The sequence below is a fragment of the Carcharodon carcharias genome, chromosome 9 (genome assembly GCF_017639515.1).
Source record: "Carcharodon carcharias isolate sCarCar2 chromosome 9, sCarCar2.pri, whole genome shotgun sequence".
NCBI lineage: Eukaryota > Metazoa > Chordata > Chondrichthyes > Lamniformes > Lamnidae > Carcharodon > Carcharodon carcharias.
This window is the reverse complement of record NC_054475.1, coordinates 72,202,292-72,221,810: the sequence shown is the minus strand read 5'-3', so window position 1 is coordinate 72,221,810 and position 19,519 is coordinate 72,202,292. Positions and strand designations below refer to the sequence as shown.

Here is a 19,519-nt window from a genome sequence, read left to right as displayed (position 1 = left end):
GGAGTGAAGGAATTCCCGGTGTGAGTGGAGTGGGGGAGTTCCCGGTGTGAGTGGAGTGAGGTACTTCCCGGTGAGGGTGGAGTGAGGGATTTCCCGGTGTTGGGGAATGAGGGAGTTCCTGGTGTTGTGGGAGTGAGAGAGTTTCCGGTGTTGGTGGAGTGAAGGACTTCCCGGTTTTGGCGGAGTGAAGAAGTTACCACTGTTGGTGGAGGGTAGGAGTTCCCGGTTTTAGTGGAGGAGGGAGTTCCCGGTGTTGGGGAAGTGAGGGACTACCCAGTGTGAGTGGAGTGAGGGAGTTCCTGGTGTTGGGGGTGTTAAGTATTTGCTAGTGTTGGAGGGTTGAGGGATTTCCTGGTGTTGGGGGAGTGAGTGATTTCCTGATGTGAGTGTAGAATGGGAATTCCCGGTGCCGATAGAGTGAGTGAGTTCCCCGTGTTGGTGGATTGAGGGAGTTCCCAGTTTTCGGGGAATGAGGGAGTTTGCAGTTTTGGTGTAGTGAGGGAGTTCCCGGTGTTGGGGTGTGAGAGAGTTCCCAGTGTTGGGTGAGTGAGGGAGTTCCTGGTGTTGGGGGAGTGAGGGAATTCCCGGTGTGAGTGGTGTGAGGGAATTCCCAGTGTGAGTGGAGTGGGGGTGTTCCCAATGTGAGTGGAGTGAGGTACTTCCCGGTGAGGGTGGAGTGAGGGATTTCCCGGTGTTGGGGAACGAGGGAGTTCCTGGTGTAGCGGGAATGAGAGGGCTTCCGGTGTTGGTGGAGTGAGGGACTTCCCGGTTTTGGCGGAGTGAAGGAGTTACCACTGTTGGTGGAGGGAAGGAGTTCCCGGTGTTAGTGGAGGAGGGAGTTCCCGGTGTTGGGGAAGTGAGGGACTACCCAGTGTGAGTGGACTGAGGGAGTTCCCGGTGTTGGGGTAGTGAGGGATTTCCTGGTGTGAGTGTAGAATGGGAATTCCCGGTGTTGATGGAGTGAGTGAGTTCCCCGTGTTGGTGGATTGAGGGAGTTCCCATTTTCGGGGAATGAGGGAGTTTGCAGTTTTGGTGTAGTGAGGGAGTTCCCAGTGTTGGGGTGTGAGGGAGTTCCCGGTGTTGGGTGAGTGAGGGATTTCCCGGTGTTGGGGGAGTGGGGGATTTCCTATTGTAAGTGGAGTGAGGGATTTCCCGGTGCGAGTGGAGTGAGGGATTTCCCGATGTGAGTGGATTGAGGGATTTCACGGTGTTGGGGGAGTGAGGGATTTCCTGTTTTAAGCGGAATGCAGCCTATCTGCTTTTATTTTTGATCATGCGATTTGAATTTTTATTTCCTTCACTACAGGCAAATAAACACTTGTCTAGGTGTAGAATGATTAGAGCAGGAACCCCGATATCCTCACATCGAATCCACGCTCTCCGTTGGAGAAACACTGCTCATCACACTCCATTTCCCTCATGTTCTCCAAATCCCTGAATGACCCTGGCCCTGACACAGCACATAACAAAAACAGAAATACCTGGAAAAACTCAGCAGGTCTGGCAGCATCGGCAGATAAGAACAAAGTTGACCTTTCAAGTCCTCATGACCCTTCAACAGAACTAAGTAAAAATAGGAGAGGGGTGAAATATAATCTGCTTTAAGGTGGTGGGAGAAGTGGGTTTGGGGGAGGCGGGGGAGTGTTGGTTGTAGGGACAAGCAAGCAGTGATTGGAGCAGATAACCAAGAAATGTCACAGACAAAAGAACAAAGAGGTGTTGAAGGTGGTGATATTATCTAAAAGAATTTCCGCCAACTCCAGCATGATGCTACCACCAAACACATCTTCCCTTCAACCCCCCCACCCCCCCCCGGCGGCATTCTGTAGGGATTGTTCCCTCTGTGACACCCTGGTCCACTCCTCCATCACCTCCTACTCCTCAACCCCCACCTACGGCACCTCCCTATGCATACGTAAAATATGCATCACCTGCCCCTTCACTTCCTCTCTCCTCACTGTCCAAGGGCCCAAACACTCCTTTCAAGTGAAGCAGCATTTCACTTGCATTTCCCCCAACTTAGTCCACTGCATTCATTGCTCCAAATGCGGTCTCCTCTACATTGGAGAGACCAAACGCAAACTGGGCGAAAGCTTTGCAGAATACCTTCGGTCTGTCTGCAAGAATGACCCAGACCTCCCTGTCGCTTGCCATTTTAACACTCCAACCTGCTCTCTTGATCACATGTCTGTCCTTGGGTTGCTGCATTGTTCCAGTGAAGCCCAACTGGAGGACAGCACCTCATCTTCCGACTAGGCACTTTACAGCCTTCTGGACTGAATATTGAGTTCAACCTTAGATCTTGAACTCCCACCTCCTTCCCCACTCCCTTTCCATTTCTTCCCCCTCCCTTTTGTTATTTCCAATAATTTATATAGATTTTTCTTTTCCCACTTACTTCCATTATTTTTAAATCTATACCTTTTATGCCCTTTTAGTCTTATTTCACCCCACCCCAACTAGAGCTATCTGTACCTTGCATGTCCTGCTATCCATTCTTAATTAGCACATTCTTTTAGATAATATCACCACCTTCAACACCTCTTTGTTCTTTTGTCTGTGACATCTTTTGCTTATCTGCTCCTATCACGGCTTGCTTGTCCCTACAACCACCGCCCCCCCACCACTTCTCTCCCCACCCCCCCACCTTAAACCAGCTTATATTTCACCCCTCTCTATTTTTACTTAGTTCTGTTGAAGGATCATGAGGACTCGAAACGTCTACTTTGTTCTTCTCCGCCAATGCTGCCAGACCTGCTGAGTTTTTCCAGGTCTTTCTGTTTTTGTTTTGGATTTCCAGCATCCACAGTTTTTTGTTTTTATCTCTGACACAGTACATTCCTGACCCTAACCACTCTCTTTTGAAGAAGTTTCTCCTCTTGTCTCCACTGCTTCTTTACCTTCCAGCTGTGCCCTTATACCAACGAGAACAGTTCCTCCCTATCGACTCCGTCCAGACCCCTCATGATTTTGAATACCTCTATTACATCTCCTCTCAACCTTTTCTTCTCAAAGAAAAACTGTCCCAAGCTCTCCAATCTATGACATTGGTTCCTCACCCTGTAGCCATTCTCGTGAATCTTTCCTGTGCTCTCTGAAATGCCTATGTCTTTCCTAAAGTGTGATGCCCGGAACTGGACACAATACTCCAGCTGAGGCTGAACCAGTGACTTATAGAAGTTCAACAACACCTCCTTGCTCTTCCACTCTCTGCCCTTTTTAATAAAGCCTAGGATACTGTGTGCTTTATTAACTGCTCTCCCCTTCTGTCCTGCCACCTTCAATGACTCAAGCACATATACACACAGGTCTCTCTGCTCCTGCACCCCTCATTTATTTTATATTACCTCTCCTTTTTTGTCTTACATTCAAATCAAGGTGCTTAAGGTGAGTAAGGATTTGGATAGGGTCAAGAGAGAGGCAGAGAGACAAAGGGATGGAGAGGGAAGGAGAGAACGAGAAAGAGAGAGAGAGAGAGACAGAGACAGAGAGAGAAAGAGAGAGACAGGGAGAGAGGGAGACAGAGTGCAGCCATGATCCCTATGTTGGAACACGTATAAGGTGCTGAATGAGCAAACCCTGTTCTCTGGCTGATCGGACAATGACTGTTGCGGAGGTCTGTCAGCTGTGTATTTCTGTATACGTGCTGCTGTGTTCAGGAACATGGCTGTGAGCTCATCAACACTGTCCCTGTACCTACTCTGCTCCAAGTCAGCTTAACTCACTTTGGCACTTTGGTGGAGCCTGGATGTGTCATCGCGAATAAGAGGTCTGCAAAACTCTGCAAAGACAAGAGGATTGTTAGTATAGAACCGGAACTGGAGCAAGCATCAATAACACTTTACAAAACCTCGCCCGTTCACCAAATGTGGCAGAGGTGAAAGAGATAAAATGTGACCTGTCACACAGCTGGACTGTGAGGGCCACTATCCCCAGTGTGTGACTGATCTCGGACAGTCAGACACTGTCCCCAGTGTGTGAGTGATCTCGAGTAATCAGAGACACTGTCCCCAGTGTGTGATTGATCTCGGACTGTCAGTGCCACTGTCCCCAGTGTATGATTGATCTCGGACTGTAAGTGACACTGTCCCCAGTGTGTGATTGGTCAGAATTGTACCTGTCCATTTTCTGGAGGGTCACCATTTCCAAACGTGCTGCTGATGGCTAAAACCAAGGTTTCATGTTGAAGGTTAATAATATCGTACTCATCCATGCATATGACCTGCAAGCAAGACAACCGGGCAGAAAGGCAGAGAGGCAGAGTGAGTGACAGGAATGAGGGACTGAGAAAGAGACACACAGACACAGATACTTCCTCTCTGTCAGCTGTTTAAAGAGCCATCCCCCCATCAGCCAGCCTTTCATTCAGTTATTCAATCTTCAATCCCTACAGACACTCTATTCCTCCGCAGTCTGCATATCTTGTCATTCCAGCTCTATCCTCGATCTCTCCATTCATCCCATCATATCCATCCACTAGTCACCATCATCCATTCTTCCAATTGCACATCCCTAAATTTCTTTATGCATCCCTCCTGCTGCCTGTCTTTCACTCCTTCCATTCGATGCATGATTTTTCCCCATCATCTGTTCATTCTGTCCTCAATCCACAATCCCTCCCCTCCATCTATTCCTGAAAACATCCATCACTTCTATTTTTCATCCATCCATCTTTCCCTTCATTCTGTGATCCCTCTTCCTGGGATCAAATCAGTTCATTCCTGGACCATGTCCCGCGTGTAGTAGACATTGTGCTGCATTCCAAAAGTCTTAATTTGAATAGGATAATAGCAAAATATTACAGATGCTGGAAACCTGTCCTAATTTTGTACACAGTGTACATTAACGGCAATCACTTAACGTCGGCATTAATCCTCATTATGCTTCCTGAGCCCAATACAAAAATTAACTCCACTCCTCCCCAAAACACAAAATCTCACCTTTGGATAAAAAGTGCATTTAAAGAAGTCACACAATTTCTTGGCGAAAGTCTCTGACTTGCCAGTTTCGGAGGCGTAGAGAATTGTCACTTTTATCCGTTTGGCCATGACTTGGACCATCAGCATTGTTGAGAATGTCACTGCCCTGCAATAAATCATCAGGAAAGAGCATCACAAACCTGTAATAAATCAGGAGAGAGTGTCACCGCCCTGTAACATCAGGAGAGATTGTCACCGCCCTGTAACATCAGGAGAGAGAGTGACCGCCCTGTAACATCAGGAGAGATTGTCACCGCCCTGTAACATCAGGAGAGAGTGTCACCATCCTGTAACATGAGGAGAGATTGCCAGTGGCTTGTAAAATCAGGAGAGAGTGCCACTGACCTGTAACATCAGGAGAGTTTGTCACCACCCTGTAACATCAGGAGAGAGTGTCAACATCCTGTAACATCAGGAGAGATTTCCAGTGGCCTGTAACATCAGCACAGAGTGTCACTGGCCTGTAACATCAGGAGAGTTTGATACCGCAATGTTACATCAGGAGAGATTGCTAATGGCCTGTAACATCAGGAGAGAGTGTCAACGCCCTGTAACATCAGGAGAGAGGGTCACTACACTGTAACATCAGAGGAGAGTGTCACCGTACTGTAACATCAGGAGATAGTGTCACAGCCCTGTAACATCAGGAGAGATTGTCACGGCCCTGTAACATCAGTAGAGAGTGTCACCGGCCTGTAACATCAGGAGAGAGTGTCACTGTCCTGTAACATCAGGAGAGAGTGTCACTGGCCTGTAACATCAGGAGAAAGTGTCACCGTACTTTAACATCAGGAGAGATTGTCACTGCCCTGTAAAATCAGGAGAGATTGACACCACCTTGTAACATCAGAGGAGAGTGTCACCACCCTGTAACATCAGGAGAGAGTGTCACCGCTATGTAACATCAGGAGAGAGTGTCACCGCACTGTAACATCAGAGGAGAGTGTCACCGTCCTGTAACTTAAGGAGAGATTGCCACTGGCCTGTAACATCAGGGGAATTCGCCAGTGGCCTGTAAAATTAGGAGAGAGTGTCACTGGCCTGTAACATCAGGACAGAGTGTCACTATCCTGTAACATCAGGAGAGAGTGTCACCACCCTGTAACATCAGGAGAGAGTGTCACTGCCCCGTAACATCAGGAGAGATTTCCAGTGGCCTGAAACATCAGGAGAGATTGCCAGTGGCCTGAAACATCAGGAGTGATTGCCAGTGGCCTGTAACATCAGGAGAGATTGCAATTGGCCTGTAACATTAAGAGAAATTGTCAACGCCCTGTAACATGAGGAGAGAGTATCACCATCCAGAAACATCAGTAGAGAGTGTCACCACCCTGTAACATCAGGAGAGATTGTCACATACCTGAAATATCAGGAGAGATTTCCAGTGGCCTGTAACATCAGGAGTGATTGCCAGGGGCCTGTAACATCAGGAGAGATTGCAAGTGGCCTGCAACATCAGGAGAAATTGTCACCGTCCTGTAACATTAGGAGAGAGTGTCACTGGCCTGTAATATCCGGAGAAAGAGTCATCAGGGGAGATTGCCAGTGGCCTGTAACATCAGGAGTGATGGCCAGGGGCCTGTAACATCAGGAGAGATTGCAAGTGGCCTGTAATATCAGGAGAAATTGTCACCGTCCTGTAACATTAGGAGAGAGTGTCACTGGCCTGTAACATCCGGAGAAAGAGTCATCGGGGGAGATTGCCAGTGGCCTGGAACATCAGGAGAGGTTGTCACTGGACTGTAAAATCAGGAAAGATTGTAAGCACCCTGTAACATTAGGAGAAAGAGTCACTGGCCTGTAACATCAGGAGAGAGTGTCACTGGCCTGTAACATCAGGAGAGAGTGTCACTGGCCTGTAACATCAGGAGAGAGTGTCATAGGCCTGTAACATCAGGAGAGAGTGTTACCGTTCAGTAACATCAGTAAAGAGTGTCACCGTCCTGTGACATCAGGAGAGATTTCCAGTGGCCTGTAACATCAGGAGTGATTGCCAGTGGCCTGTAACATCAGGAGAGATTGCAATTGGCCTGTAACATTAAGAGAAATTGTCAACGCCCTGTAACATGAGGAGAGAGTGTCACCACCCTGTAACATCAGGAGAGAGTGTCACTGCCCTGTAACATCAGGGGAGACTGCTAGTGGCCTGTAACATCAGGACAGATTGCCAGTGGCCTGCAACATCAGGAGACAGTGTCACCATCCTGTAACATTTGGAGAGATTCCCACTGGCCTGTAACATCAGGAGAGATTGTCACCGCCCTGTAACATCAGGAGAGAGTGTCACCGTCATGTAACATCACGAGAGATTGCCAGTGGCCTGTAACATGAGGAGAGATTGTCACCACCCTGTAACGTCAGGAGGGACTGTCACCTGCATGTAACATCAGTAGAGATTGTCACAGACCTGAAATATCAGGAGAGATTTCCAGTGGCCTGTAACATCAGGAGTGATTGCCAGTGGCCTGTAACATCAGGAGTGCTTGCCAGTGGCCTGTAACATCAGGAGAGATTGCAATTGGCCTGTAACATCAGGATAAATTGTCACCGTCCTGTAACATGAGGAGAAAGTGTCACCACCCTGGAACATCAGCAGAGTGTCATCACCCTGTAACATCAGGAGAGATTGTCACAGCCCTGTAATATCAGGAGAGATTTCCCGTGGCCTGTAACATCAGGAGTGATTGCCAGTGGCCTTTAACATCAGGAAGAGATTGCCAGTGGCCTGTAACATCAAGAGTGATGGACAGGGGCCTGTAACATCAGGAGAGACTGCAAGAGGCCTGCAACATCAGGAGAAATTGTCACCATCCTGTAACATTAGGAGAGAGTGTCACTGGCCTGTAACATCTGGAGAAAGAGTCATCAGGGGAGATTGCCAGTGGCCTGGAACATCAGGAGAGGTTGTCACCACCAGAGAGTTTCACTGTAAAATCAGGAAAGATTGTAACCGCCCTGTAACATCAGGAGAAAGAGTCACTGGCCTGTAACATCAGGAGAGAGTGTCACTGGCCTGTAACATCAAGAGAGAGTGTCACGGGCCTGTAACATCAGGAGAGATTGTTGCCGTTCAGTAACATCAGGAGAGAGTGTCACCGTCTTCTGACATTAGGAGAGATTGCCAGTGGCCTGTAACGTCAGGAGAGATTGCCAGTGGCCAGTAACATCAGGATAGAGTGTCACCGTCCTGTAACATCAGGAGAGATTGTGACCACCCTGTAACATCAGGAGAGATTGTCACCACCAGAGAGTTTCACTGCCCTGTAACATCAGGAGAGACTGTCAACGTCCTGTAACATCAGGAGAGATTGCCAGTGGCCTGTAACATCAGCACAGACTGTCACTGGCCTGTAACATCAGAGGAGAGTGTCACTGGCCTGTAACATCAGGACATAGTGCCACCATCCTGTAACATCAGGAGAGATTGCCAGTGGCCTGTAACATCTGCACAAAGTGTCACTGGCCTCTAACATCAGGAGAGATTGTTACCGCAATGTTACATCAGGAGAGACGGTCAATGGTCTGTAACATCAGGAGAGAGTGCCACCGTCCTGTAACATCAGGTGAGTGTGTTACTGGCCTGTAACATCAGGAGAGTGTCACCGTCCTGTAACATCAGGAGAGTGTGTTACTGGCCTGTAACATCAGGAGAGTGTCACCGTCCTGTAACATCAGCTGAGATTGCCAGTGGCCTGTAAAATCAGGAGATAGTGTCACTGGCCTGTATCATCAGGTGAGATTGCCACTGCCCTGTAACGTCAGGAGAGAGTGTCACCGTCCTGTAACATCAGGAGAGATTGCCAGTGGCCAGTAACATCAGGAGAGAGTGTCACCGTCTTGTAACATCAGCAGAGAGCGTCACCGTCCTGTAACATCAGGAGTGTCACCACCCTGTAAAATCGGGAGAGATTGTCACCACCCTGTAACATCAGGAGAGAGTGTCACTGCCCTATAACATCAGGAGAGACTGTCAATGTCCTGTAACATCAGGAGAGATTCCTAGTGGTCTGTAACATCAGGAGAGATTGTCACCACCTTTTAACATCAAGAGAGAGTGTCACCGTCCTGTAACATCCGGACAGATAGCCAGTGGCTTGTAACATCAGGAGAGATTGTTACCACAATGTTACATCAGGGGTGACTATCAATGGCCTTTAACATCTAGAGAGAGTGTCACCATCCTTTAACATCAGGAGAGATTGACACCGCCCTGTAACATCAGGAGAGAGTGTCAGTGGCCAGTAACATCAGGAGAGAGTGTCCCCGTCCTGTAACATCAGCAGAGAGCGTCACTGTCCTGTAACATCAGCAGAGAGTGTCACCGTCCTGTAACATCTGGAGAGATTGCCAGTGGCCTGTAACATCAGCAGAGAGTGTCACCGTCCTGTAACATCTGGAGAGATTGCCAGTGGCCTGTAACATCAGAGGAGAGTGTCACTGGCCTGTAACATCAGGAGAGTGTCACCGTCCTGTAACATCAGCTGAGATTGCCAGTGGCCTGTAAAATCAGGAGGTAGTGTCACTGGCCTGTAACATCAGGTGAGATTGTCACTGCCCTGTAACATCAGGAGAGAGTGTCACCGTCCTGTAACATCAGGAGAGAATACCAGTGGACTGTAATATCAGGAGAGAGTGTCAATGCCCTGTATTATCAGCAGAGTGTCACTGCCCTGTAACATCAGGAGAGATTGCCAGTGGCCAGTAACATCAGGAGAGAGTGTCACCGTCTTGTAACATCAACAGAGAGCGTCACCGTCCTGTAACATCAGGAGTGTCACCACCCTGTAATATCGGGAGAGATTGTCACCACCCTGTAACATCAGGAGAGAGTGTCACTGCCCTGTAACATCAGGAGAGACTGTCAATGTCCTGTAACATCAGGAGAGATTCCTAGTGGCCTGTAACATCAGGAGAGATTGTCACCGTCTTTTAACATCAAGAGAGAGTGTCACCGTCCTGTAACATCCGGACAGATAGCCAGTGGCTTGTAACATCAGGAGAGATTGTTACCACAATGTTACATCAGGGGTGACTATCAATGGCCTTTAACATCAAGAGAGAGTGTCACCATCATTTAACATCAGGAGAGATTGTCACCACACTGTAACATCAGGAGTGATTGCCAATGGCCTGTAAAATCAGTTGAGATTGTCACTGACCTGTAACATCAGGAGGGAGTGTCACTGGCCTGTAACATCAGGAGAGAGTGTCACCGTCCTGTAACATCAGGAGAGATTGACTGTGGCCTGTAATATCAGGAGAGAGTGTCACTGCCCTGTATGATCAGGAGAGAGTGTCACCATCCTGCGACATCAGGAGAGATTGCCAGTTGCCAGTAACATCAGCAGAGAGTGTCACCGTCCTGTAACATCAGCAGGGAGTGCCACCGTCCTGTAACAGCAGGAGAGGGTGTCACCACCCTGTAACATCAGGAGAGATTGTCACCACCCTGTAACATCAGGAGAGATTGTCACCACCAGAGAGTTTCACTGCCCTGTAACATCAGGAGAGATTGTCACTGCCCTGTAACATCAGGAGAGACTGTCAACGTCCTGTAACATCAGGAGAGATTGTCAGTGGCCTGTAACATCAGGAGAGATTGTCACTGCCTTGTAACATCAGGAGAGATTGACACCGCCCTGTAACATCAGGAGAGAGTGTCACCTTCCTGTAACATCAGGAGAGATTGACACCACCCTGTAACATCAGGAGAGAGTGTCACCATCCTGTAACATCTGGAGAGAGTGTCACCGTCCTGTAACATCAGGACAGAGTGTCACCGTCCTGTAACATCAGGACAGAGTGTCACTGGCCTGTAACATCAGAGGAGAGTGTCACTGGCCTGTAACATCAGGACATAGTGCCACCATCCTGTAACATCAGGAGAGATTGCCAGTGGCCTGTAACATCTGCACAAAGTGTCACTGGCCTCTAACATCAGGAGAGATTGTTACCGCAATGTTACTTCAGGAGAGACGGTCAATGGTCTGTAACATCAGGAGAGAGTGCCACTGTCCTGTAACATCAGGAGAGATTGCCAGTGGCCTGTAACATCAGGAGAGATTGTCACTGTCCTGTAACATCAAGAGAGTGTGTTACTGGCCTGTAACATCAGGAGAGTGTCACCGTCCTGTAACATCAGCTGAGATTGCCAGCGGCATGTAAAATCAGGAGATAGTGTCACTGGCCTGTAACATCAGGTGAGATTGTCACTGCCCTGTAACATCAGGAGAGAGTGTCACCGTCCTGTAACATCAGGAGAGATTGTCACCACCTTTTAACATCAAGAGAGAGTGTCACCGTCCTGTAACATACGGACAGATTGCCAGTGGCCTGTAACATCAGCACAGACTGTCACTGGCCTGTAATATCAAGAGAGATTGTTACCGCAATGTTACATCAGGGGTGACTATCAATGGCCTTTAACATCAAGAGAGAGTGTCACCATCATTTAACATCAGGTGAGATTGTCACTGCCCTGTAACATCAGGAGAGAGTGTCACCACCTTTTAACATCAAGAGAGAGTGTCACCGTCCTGTAACATCCGGACAGATTGCTAGTGGCCTGTAACATCAGCACAGACTGTCACTGGCCTGTAATATCAAGAGAGATTGTTACCGCAATGTTACATCAGGGGAGACTATCAATGGCCTGTAAATTCAAGAGATAGTTTCACCACCCTGTAACATCAGGAGAGTGTCACCGTCCTTTAACATCAGGAGAGATTGTCACCACCCTGTAACATCAGGAGAGATTGACACCGCCCTGTAACATCAGGAGAGACTGTCAATGTCCTGTAACATCAGGAGAGAGTGTCACCATCCTGTAACATCTGGAGAGAGTGTCACCGTCCTGTAACATCAGGACAGAGTGTCACCGTCCTGTAACATCAGGACAGAGTGTCACTGGCCTGTAACATCAGGAGAGAGTGTCACTGGCCTGTAACGTCAGGAGAGAGTTTAACCATCCTGTAACATCAGGAGAGATTGCCAGTGGCCAGTAACATCAGGAGAGAGTGTCCCCGTCCTGTAACATCAGCAGAGAGCGTCACTGTCCTGTAACATCAGCAGAGAGTGTCACCGTCCTATAACACCTGGAGAGATTGCCAGTGGCCTGTAACATCAGAGGAGAGTGTCACTGGCCTGTAACATCAGAGGAGAGTGTCACTGGCCTGTAACATCAGGACAAAGTGCCACCATCCTGTAACATCAGGAGAGATTGCCAGTGGCCTGTAACATCTGCACAAAGTGCCACTGGCCTCTAACATCAGGAGAGATTGTTACCGCAATGTTACATCAGGAGATACGGTCAATGGTCTGTAACATCAGGAGAGAGTGCCACCGTCCTGTAACATCAGGAGAGATTGCCAGTGGCCTGTAACATCAGGAGAGATTGTCACCGTCCTGTAACATCAGGAGAGTTTGTTACTGGCCTGTAACATCAGGAGAGTGTCACCGTCCTGTAACATCAGCTGAGATTGCCAGTGGCCTGTAAAATCAGGAGATAGTGTCACTGGCCTGTAACATCAGGTGAGATTGTCACTGCCCTGTAACATCAGGAGAGAATGTCACTGTCCTGTAACATCAGGAGAGAATACCAGTGGACTGTAATATCGGGAGAGACTGTCAATGCCCTGTATTATCAGCAGAGAGTGTCACCGCCCTGTAACATCAGGAGAGATTGCCAGTGGCCAGTAACATCAGGAGAGAGTGTCACCGTCTTGTAACATCAGCAGAGAGCGTCACCGTCCTGTAACATCAGGAGTGTCACCACCCTGTAATATCGGGAGAGATTGTCACCACTCTGTAACATCAGGAGAGACTGTCAATGTCCTGTAACATCAGGAGAGATTCCTAGTGGCCTGTAACATCAGGAGAGATTGTCACCGTCTTTTAACATCAAGAGAGAGTGTCACCGACCTGTAACATCCGGACAGGTAGCCAGTGGCTTGTAACATCAGGAGAGATTGTTACCGCAATGTTACATCAGGGGTGACTATCAATGGCCTTTAACATCAAGAGAGAGTGTCACCATCATTTAACATCAGGAGAGATTGTCACCACCCTGTAACATCAGGAGAGATTGACACCACCCTGTAACATCAGGAGAGAGTGTCACTGGCCTGTAACATCAGGAGAGAGTGTCACCATCCTGTAACATCAGGCGAGATTGCCAGTGGCCAGTAACATCAGGAGAGAGTGTCCCCGTCCTGTAACATCAGCAGAGAGCGTCACTGTCCTGTAACATCAGCAGAGAGTGTCACCGTCCTGTAACATCTGGAGAGATTGCCAGTGGTGTGTAACATCAGGAGAGAGTGTCACCATCCTGCGACATCAGGAGAGATTGCCAGTCGCCAGTAACATCAGCAGAGAGTGTCACCGTCCTGTAACATCAGGAGAGACTGTCAGCACCCTGTAACATCTGGAGAGATTGTCACCACCTTGTAACATCAGGGGACAGTGACACGGCCCTGTAACATCAGGAGAGAGTGTCACTGTCCTGTAACATCAGGAGAGATTGTCACTGCCCTGTAACATCAGGAGAGACTGTCAATGTCCTGTAACATCAGGAGAGATTGCTAGTGGCCTGTAACATCAGGAGAGATTGCCAGTGGCCTATAACATCAGGAGAGATTGTCACCACCCTGTAACATCTAGACAGATTGCCAATGGCCTGTAACATCAGCACAGTGTGTCACCGGCCTGTGACATCAGGAGGGATTGTAACCGCAATGTTACATCAGGAGAGACTATCAATGGCCTGTAACATAAAGAGAGAGTGTCACTGCCCTGCAACATCAGGATAGAGTGTCATCCTCCTGTAACATCAGGAGAGATTGCCAGTGGCCTGTAACATCAGGAGACATTGTCACCGCCCAGTAACATCAGGAGAGACTGTCACCTGCCTGTAACATCAGGAGGGAGTGTAACTGCCCTGTAACATCAGAGGAGAGTGTCATCACCCTGTAACATCAGATGAGAGTGTCACCGTCCTGTAACATCAGGAGACAGTGTAACCGCCCTGTAATATCAGGATAGAGTGTCACTGGCCTGTAACATCAGGAGAGACTGTCACCATCATTTGACAACAGGAGAGATTGTCACCATCCTGTAACATTAGGAGAGAGTTTCACCATGCTGTAACATCAGAAGAGAATGACACCGTCCTTTAACAACAGGAGAGATTGTCACCACCCTGTAACATCAGGGGTTTGTCACCACCCTTTAACATCAAAGGAGGGTGTCATCCTCCTGTAACATCAGGAGAGAGTGTAACCACCCTGTAATATAAGGAGAGAGTGTCACTGGCCTGTAACATCAGGAGAGAGTGTCACCACCCTGTAACATTAGGAGAGAGTTTCACCATGCTGTAACATCAGAAGAGAATGACACCGTCCTTTAACAACAGGAGAGATTGTCACCACCCTGTAACATCAGGAGTTTGTCACCACCCTTTAACATCAGAGGAGAGTGTCACCATCCTGTAACATCAGGAGAGAGTGTAACCACCCTGTAATATCAGGAGAGAGTGTCACTGGCCTGTAACATCAGGAGAGAGTGTCACTTGCCTGTAACATCAGGAGAGAGTGTCACTGTCCTTTAACAACAGGAGAGATTGTTACCGCCCTGTAACATCAGAAGAGATTGACACCGCCCTGTAACATCAGGAGAGAGTTTCACTGTCCTGTAACATCAGAAGAGAATGTCACGATCCTTTAACAACAGGAGAGATTGTCACCGCCCTGTAACATCAAGAGAGTTTGACACTGCCCTGTAACATCAGGAGAGAGTGTCACTGCCCTGTAAAATCAGCAGAGATTGACATTGCCCTCTAAAATCAGGAGAGATTGTCACCATCCTGTAACATCAGAAGAGAGTGTCACAATCCTGTAACATCAAGAGAGAGTGTCACTGGCCTGTAACATCAGGAGAGAACGTCACTAACCTGTAAAATCAGAGGAGAGTGTCAATGGCCTGTGATATCAGGAGAGAGTGTCACTGCCCTGTAACATTAGGAGAGAGTGTCATTGGCCTGTAACATCAGAAGAGAGAATCACCGTCCTGTAACATCAGGAGAGATTGCCAGTTGCCTGTAACATCAGGAGTGACTGCCAGGGGCCTGTAAAATCAGGAGAGATTGCTAGTGGCCTGAAACATCAGGAGAAATTGTCACCGTCCTGTAACATCAGGAGAGTGTGTCACCGTCCTGTAATATCAGGAGGGATTGCCAGTGGCTTTAATATCAGGAGAGAATGTCACTGGCCTGTAACATCAGGAGAGATTGCCAGTAGCCTGGAACATCAGGAGACAGTGTCACAGGACTGTAGAATCAGGAAAGATTGTCACCGCCCTATAACATCAGGAGAGAGGGTCACTGGCCTGGAACATCAGGAGAGAGTGTCACTGGCCTATAACATCAGGAGAGAGTGTCACTAGCCTGGAATATCAGGAGAGAGTGTCACTGGCCTCTAACATCAGGAGAGAGTGTCACCGCCCAGTAACATCAGGAGACAGTGACACCATCCTGTGACATTAGGAGAGATAGCCAGTGGCCTGTAACATCAGCACAGAGTGTCACCGGCCTGTAACATCAGGAGAGATTGTAACCGCAATGTTACATCAGGAGAGACTATCAAGGGCTTGTAACAGCAAGAGAGAGTGTCACTGCCTTGTAACATCAGGAGAGAGTGTCACCCTCCTGTAACATCAGGAGAGATTGCCAGTGGCCTGTAAAATCAGGAGAGAATGTCACTGTCCTCTAACACCATGAGAGAGTGTCACCGTCCTGTAACATCAGGAGAGAGTGTCACCGCCCTGTAACATTAGGAGAGTGTCTCACCGCCCTGCAACATCAGGAGAGTGTCACCATTTCTGTAACATCAGGACGGTAGTCACTGGGCTGTAACATCAGAGGAGAGTGTCACCGGCGTGTAACATCAGAGGAGAGTGTCACTGGCCTGTAACATCAGGACAGAGTGTCACCATCCTGTAACATCAGGAGAGATTGTCAGTTACCTGTAGCATCTGCACAAAGTGTCACTGGCCTCTAACATCAGGAGAGATTGTTACCGCAATGTTACATCAGGAGAGAGTGTCAATGGACTGAAACATCAGGAGAGAGAGTCACTGTCCTGTAACATCAGGAGAAAGTGTCACTGGCCTGTAATATCAGGAGAGAGGTCACTTGCCTGGAACATTAGGAGAGAGTGTCACTGGCCTGTAACATCAGGAAAGACTGTCACTGGCCTGTAACATCAGGAGAGATTGTTACCGCAATGTTACATCAGGAGAGAGTGTCAATGGACTGAAACATCAGGAGAGAGTGTCATTGTCCTGTAACATCAGGAGAGAGTGTCACTGGCCTGTAATATCAGGAGAGAGGTCACTGGCCTGGAACATTAGGAGAGAGTGTCACTGGCCTGTAACATCAGGAAAGAGTGTCACTGGCCTGTAACATCAGGAGAGAGTGTCACTGGCCTGTAATATCAGGAGAGAGTGTCACTGGCCTCTAACATCAGGAGAGAGTGTCACCGCCCAGTAACATCAGGAGAGAGTGACACCATCCTGTGACATTAGGAGAGATAGCCAGTGGCCTGTAACATCAGCACAGAATGTCACCAGCCTGTAACATCAGAGGAGAGTCTCACTGGCCTGTAACATCAGGAGAGAGTGTCACTGCTCTGTAACATCATTGGAGAGTGTCACCATTCTGTAATATCAGGAAAGATTGTCACCGCCCTGTAACATCAGGAGAGAGTGCCACTGGCCTGTAACATCAGGAGAGAGTGTCACCACGCTGTAAAATTAGGAGAGAGTGTCACTAGCACAGGGCTGTAACATCAGGAGAAAGTGTCACTGTCCTGTAACTTCAGGAGAGAGGTCACTGGCCTGGAACATCAGGAGAGAGTGTCACTGGCCTGTAACATCAGGAGAGAGGTCACTGGCCTGGAAAATCAGGAGAGAGTGTCACTGGCTTGCAACATCAGGAGAAAGTTTCACTAGCCTGTAATATCAGGAGAGAGTGTCACCGGCCTGTAACATCAGGAGAAAGTGTCACCGTCCTGTAACATTGGGAGAGATTGCCAGTGGCCTGTGACATCAGCACAAAGTGTCACGGGCCTGTAACATTGGGAGAGAGTGTCACCGTCCTGTAACATCAGGAGAGATTAACACTGCCCTGTAACATCAGAGGTGAGTGTCACCATCCTGTAACATCAGGAGAGAGTGTCACCGTCCTGTAACATCAGGAGAGAGTGACACTGGCCTGTAATATCAGGAGAGAGTGTCACTGGCCTGGAACATCAAAAGAGATTGTCACCGCCCTGTAACATCAAGAGAGAGTGTCATCGCCCTGTAACATCAGGGGAGAGTGTCGCCGTCCTATAATATCAGGAGAGAGTGTCACCGCCCTGTAACATCAGGAAAGAGTGTTACTGGCCTGTAACATCAGGAGAGAATGTCACCATGCTGTAACATCAGGAGAGATTGCTAGTGGCCTGTAACACCAGGAGAGATTGCCAGTGGCCTGCAACATCAGGAGAGAGTGTCACCGTCCTGTATCATCACGAGTGATTGCCAGTGGCCTGTAACATCACGAGAGATTGTCACCGCCCTGTAACATCAAAAGAGATTGTCACCGCCCTGTAACATCAAGAGAGAGTGTCACCGCCCTGTAACATCAGGAGAGAGTGTCACCGTCCTGTAACATCAGGAGAGATTGCCAGTGGCCTGTAACATCAGGAGAGAGTGTCACTGCCCTGTAACATCAGGAGAGAGTGTCACCATCCTGTAACTTCAGGAGAGATTGCCAGTGGCCTATAATATCAGCACAGAGTGTCACTGGCTTGTAACATCAGGGGAGATTGTCACCACCCTCTAACATCAGGAGAGAGTGTCATCAGCCTGTAACATCAGAGGAGACTGTCACCATCCTGTAATATCGGGAGAGAGTGTCACCACCCTGTAACATCAGGAGAGAGTGTCACCACCCTGTAACATCAGGAAAGAGTGTCACTGGCCTGTAACATCAGGAGAGATTGACACCGACCTGTTACATCGGGAGAGAGTGTCAGCACCCTGTAACATCAGGAGAGAGGGTCACCGCCCTGTAACATCAGGAAAGAGTGTTACTGGCCTGTAACATCAGGAGAGAGTGTCACCGCCCTGTGATATCAGGAGAGATTGTAACCGCAATGTTACATCAGGAGAGACTATCAATGGCTTGTAACAGCAAGAGAGAGTGTCACTGCCTTGTAACATCAGGAGAGAGTGTCACCCTCCTGTAACATCAGGAGAGATTGCCAGTGGCCTGTAAAATCTGGAGAGAATGTCACTGTCCTCTAACATCATGAGAGAGTGTCACCGTCCTGTGACATCAGGAGAGAGTGTCACCGCCCTGTAACATTAGGAGAGTGTCTCACCGCCCTGCAACATCAGGAGAGTGTCACCATTTCTGTAACATCAGGACGGTAGTCACTGGGCTGTAACATCAGAGGAGAGTGTCACCGGCGTGTAACATCAGAGGAGAGTGTCACTGGCCTGTAACATCAGGACAGAGTGTCACCATCCTGTAACATCAGGAGAGATTGTCAGTTACCTGTAACATCTGCACAAAGTGTCACTGGCCTCTAACATCAGGAGAGATTGTTACCGCAATGTTACATCAGGAGAGAGTGTCAATGGACTGAAACATCAGGAGAGAGTGTCACTGTCCTGTAACATCAGGAGAGAGTGTCACTGGCCTGTAATATCAGGTGAGAGGTCACTTGCCTGGAACATTAGGAGAGAGTGTCACTGGCCTGTAACATCAGGAAAGAGTGTCACTGGCCTGTAACATCAGGAGAGAGTGTCACTGGCCTGTAATATCAGGAGAGAGTGTCACTGGCCTCTAACATCAGGAGAGAGTGTCACCGCCCAGTAACATCAGGAGAGAGTGACACCATCCTGTGACATTAGGAGAGATAGCCAGTGGCCTGTAACATCAGCACAGAATGTCACCAGCCTGTAACATCAGAGGAGAGTCTCACTGGCCTGTAACATCAGGAGAGAGTGTCACTGCTCTGTAACATCATTGGAGAGTGTCACCATTCTGTAATATCAGGAAAGATTGTCACCGCCCTGTAACATCAGGAGAGAGTGCCACTGGCCTGTAACATCAGGAGAGAGTGTCACCACGCTGTAAAATTAGGAGAGAGTGTCACTGGCACTGGGCTGTAACATCAGGAGAAAGTGTCACTGTCCTGTAACTTCAGGAGAGAGCTCACTGGCCTGGAACATCAGGAGAGAGTGTCACTGGCCTGTAACATCAGGAGAGAGGTCACTGGCCTGGAACATCAGGAGAGAGTGTCACTGGCTTGCAACATCAGGAGAAAGTTTCACTAGCCTGTAATATCAGGAGAGAGTGTCACTGGCCTGTAACATCAGGAGAGAGTGTCACCACGCTGTAAAATTAGGAGAGAGTGTCACTGGCACTGGGCTGTAACATCAGGAGAAAGTGTCACCGTCCTGTAACATCAGGAGAGATTGCCAGTGGCCTGTGA

The 19,519-nt window shown here is 48.6% G+C and overlaps 1 protein-coding gene across 2 annotated transcripts in view; it reads right to left on the bottom strand.

The window, feature by feature from the left end:
* Nucleotides 1-3,535: 3,535 nt before the first annotated feature.
* Nucleotides 3,536-19,519, bottom strand: part of LOC121282070 (nitric oxide synthase, brain-like) — a 399,809-nt gene continuing 383,825 nt past the window's right edge. The window contains exons 12-14 of one of the 2 annotated variants that reach the window (XM_041195486.1): nucleotides 4,941-5,085; nucleotides 4,118-4,222; nucleotides 3,536-3,781 (exon numbers count right to left, since the gene is read on the bottom strand). In XM_041195486.1, coding sequence (XP_041051420.1) covers nucleotides 3,722-3,781; nucleotides 4,118-4,222; nucleotides 4,941-5,085 — 310 coding nt within the window. In that variant the 3' untranslated portion in view covers nucleotides 3,536-3,721. The remainder of the gene's footprint in view (nucleotides 3,782-4,117; nucleotides 4,223-4,940; nucleotides 5,086-19,519) is intronic. The other variant, XM_041195485.1, reaches the window with a different exon arrangement.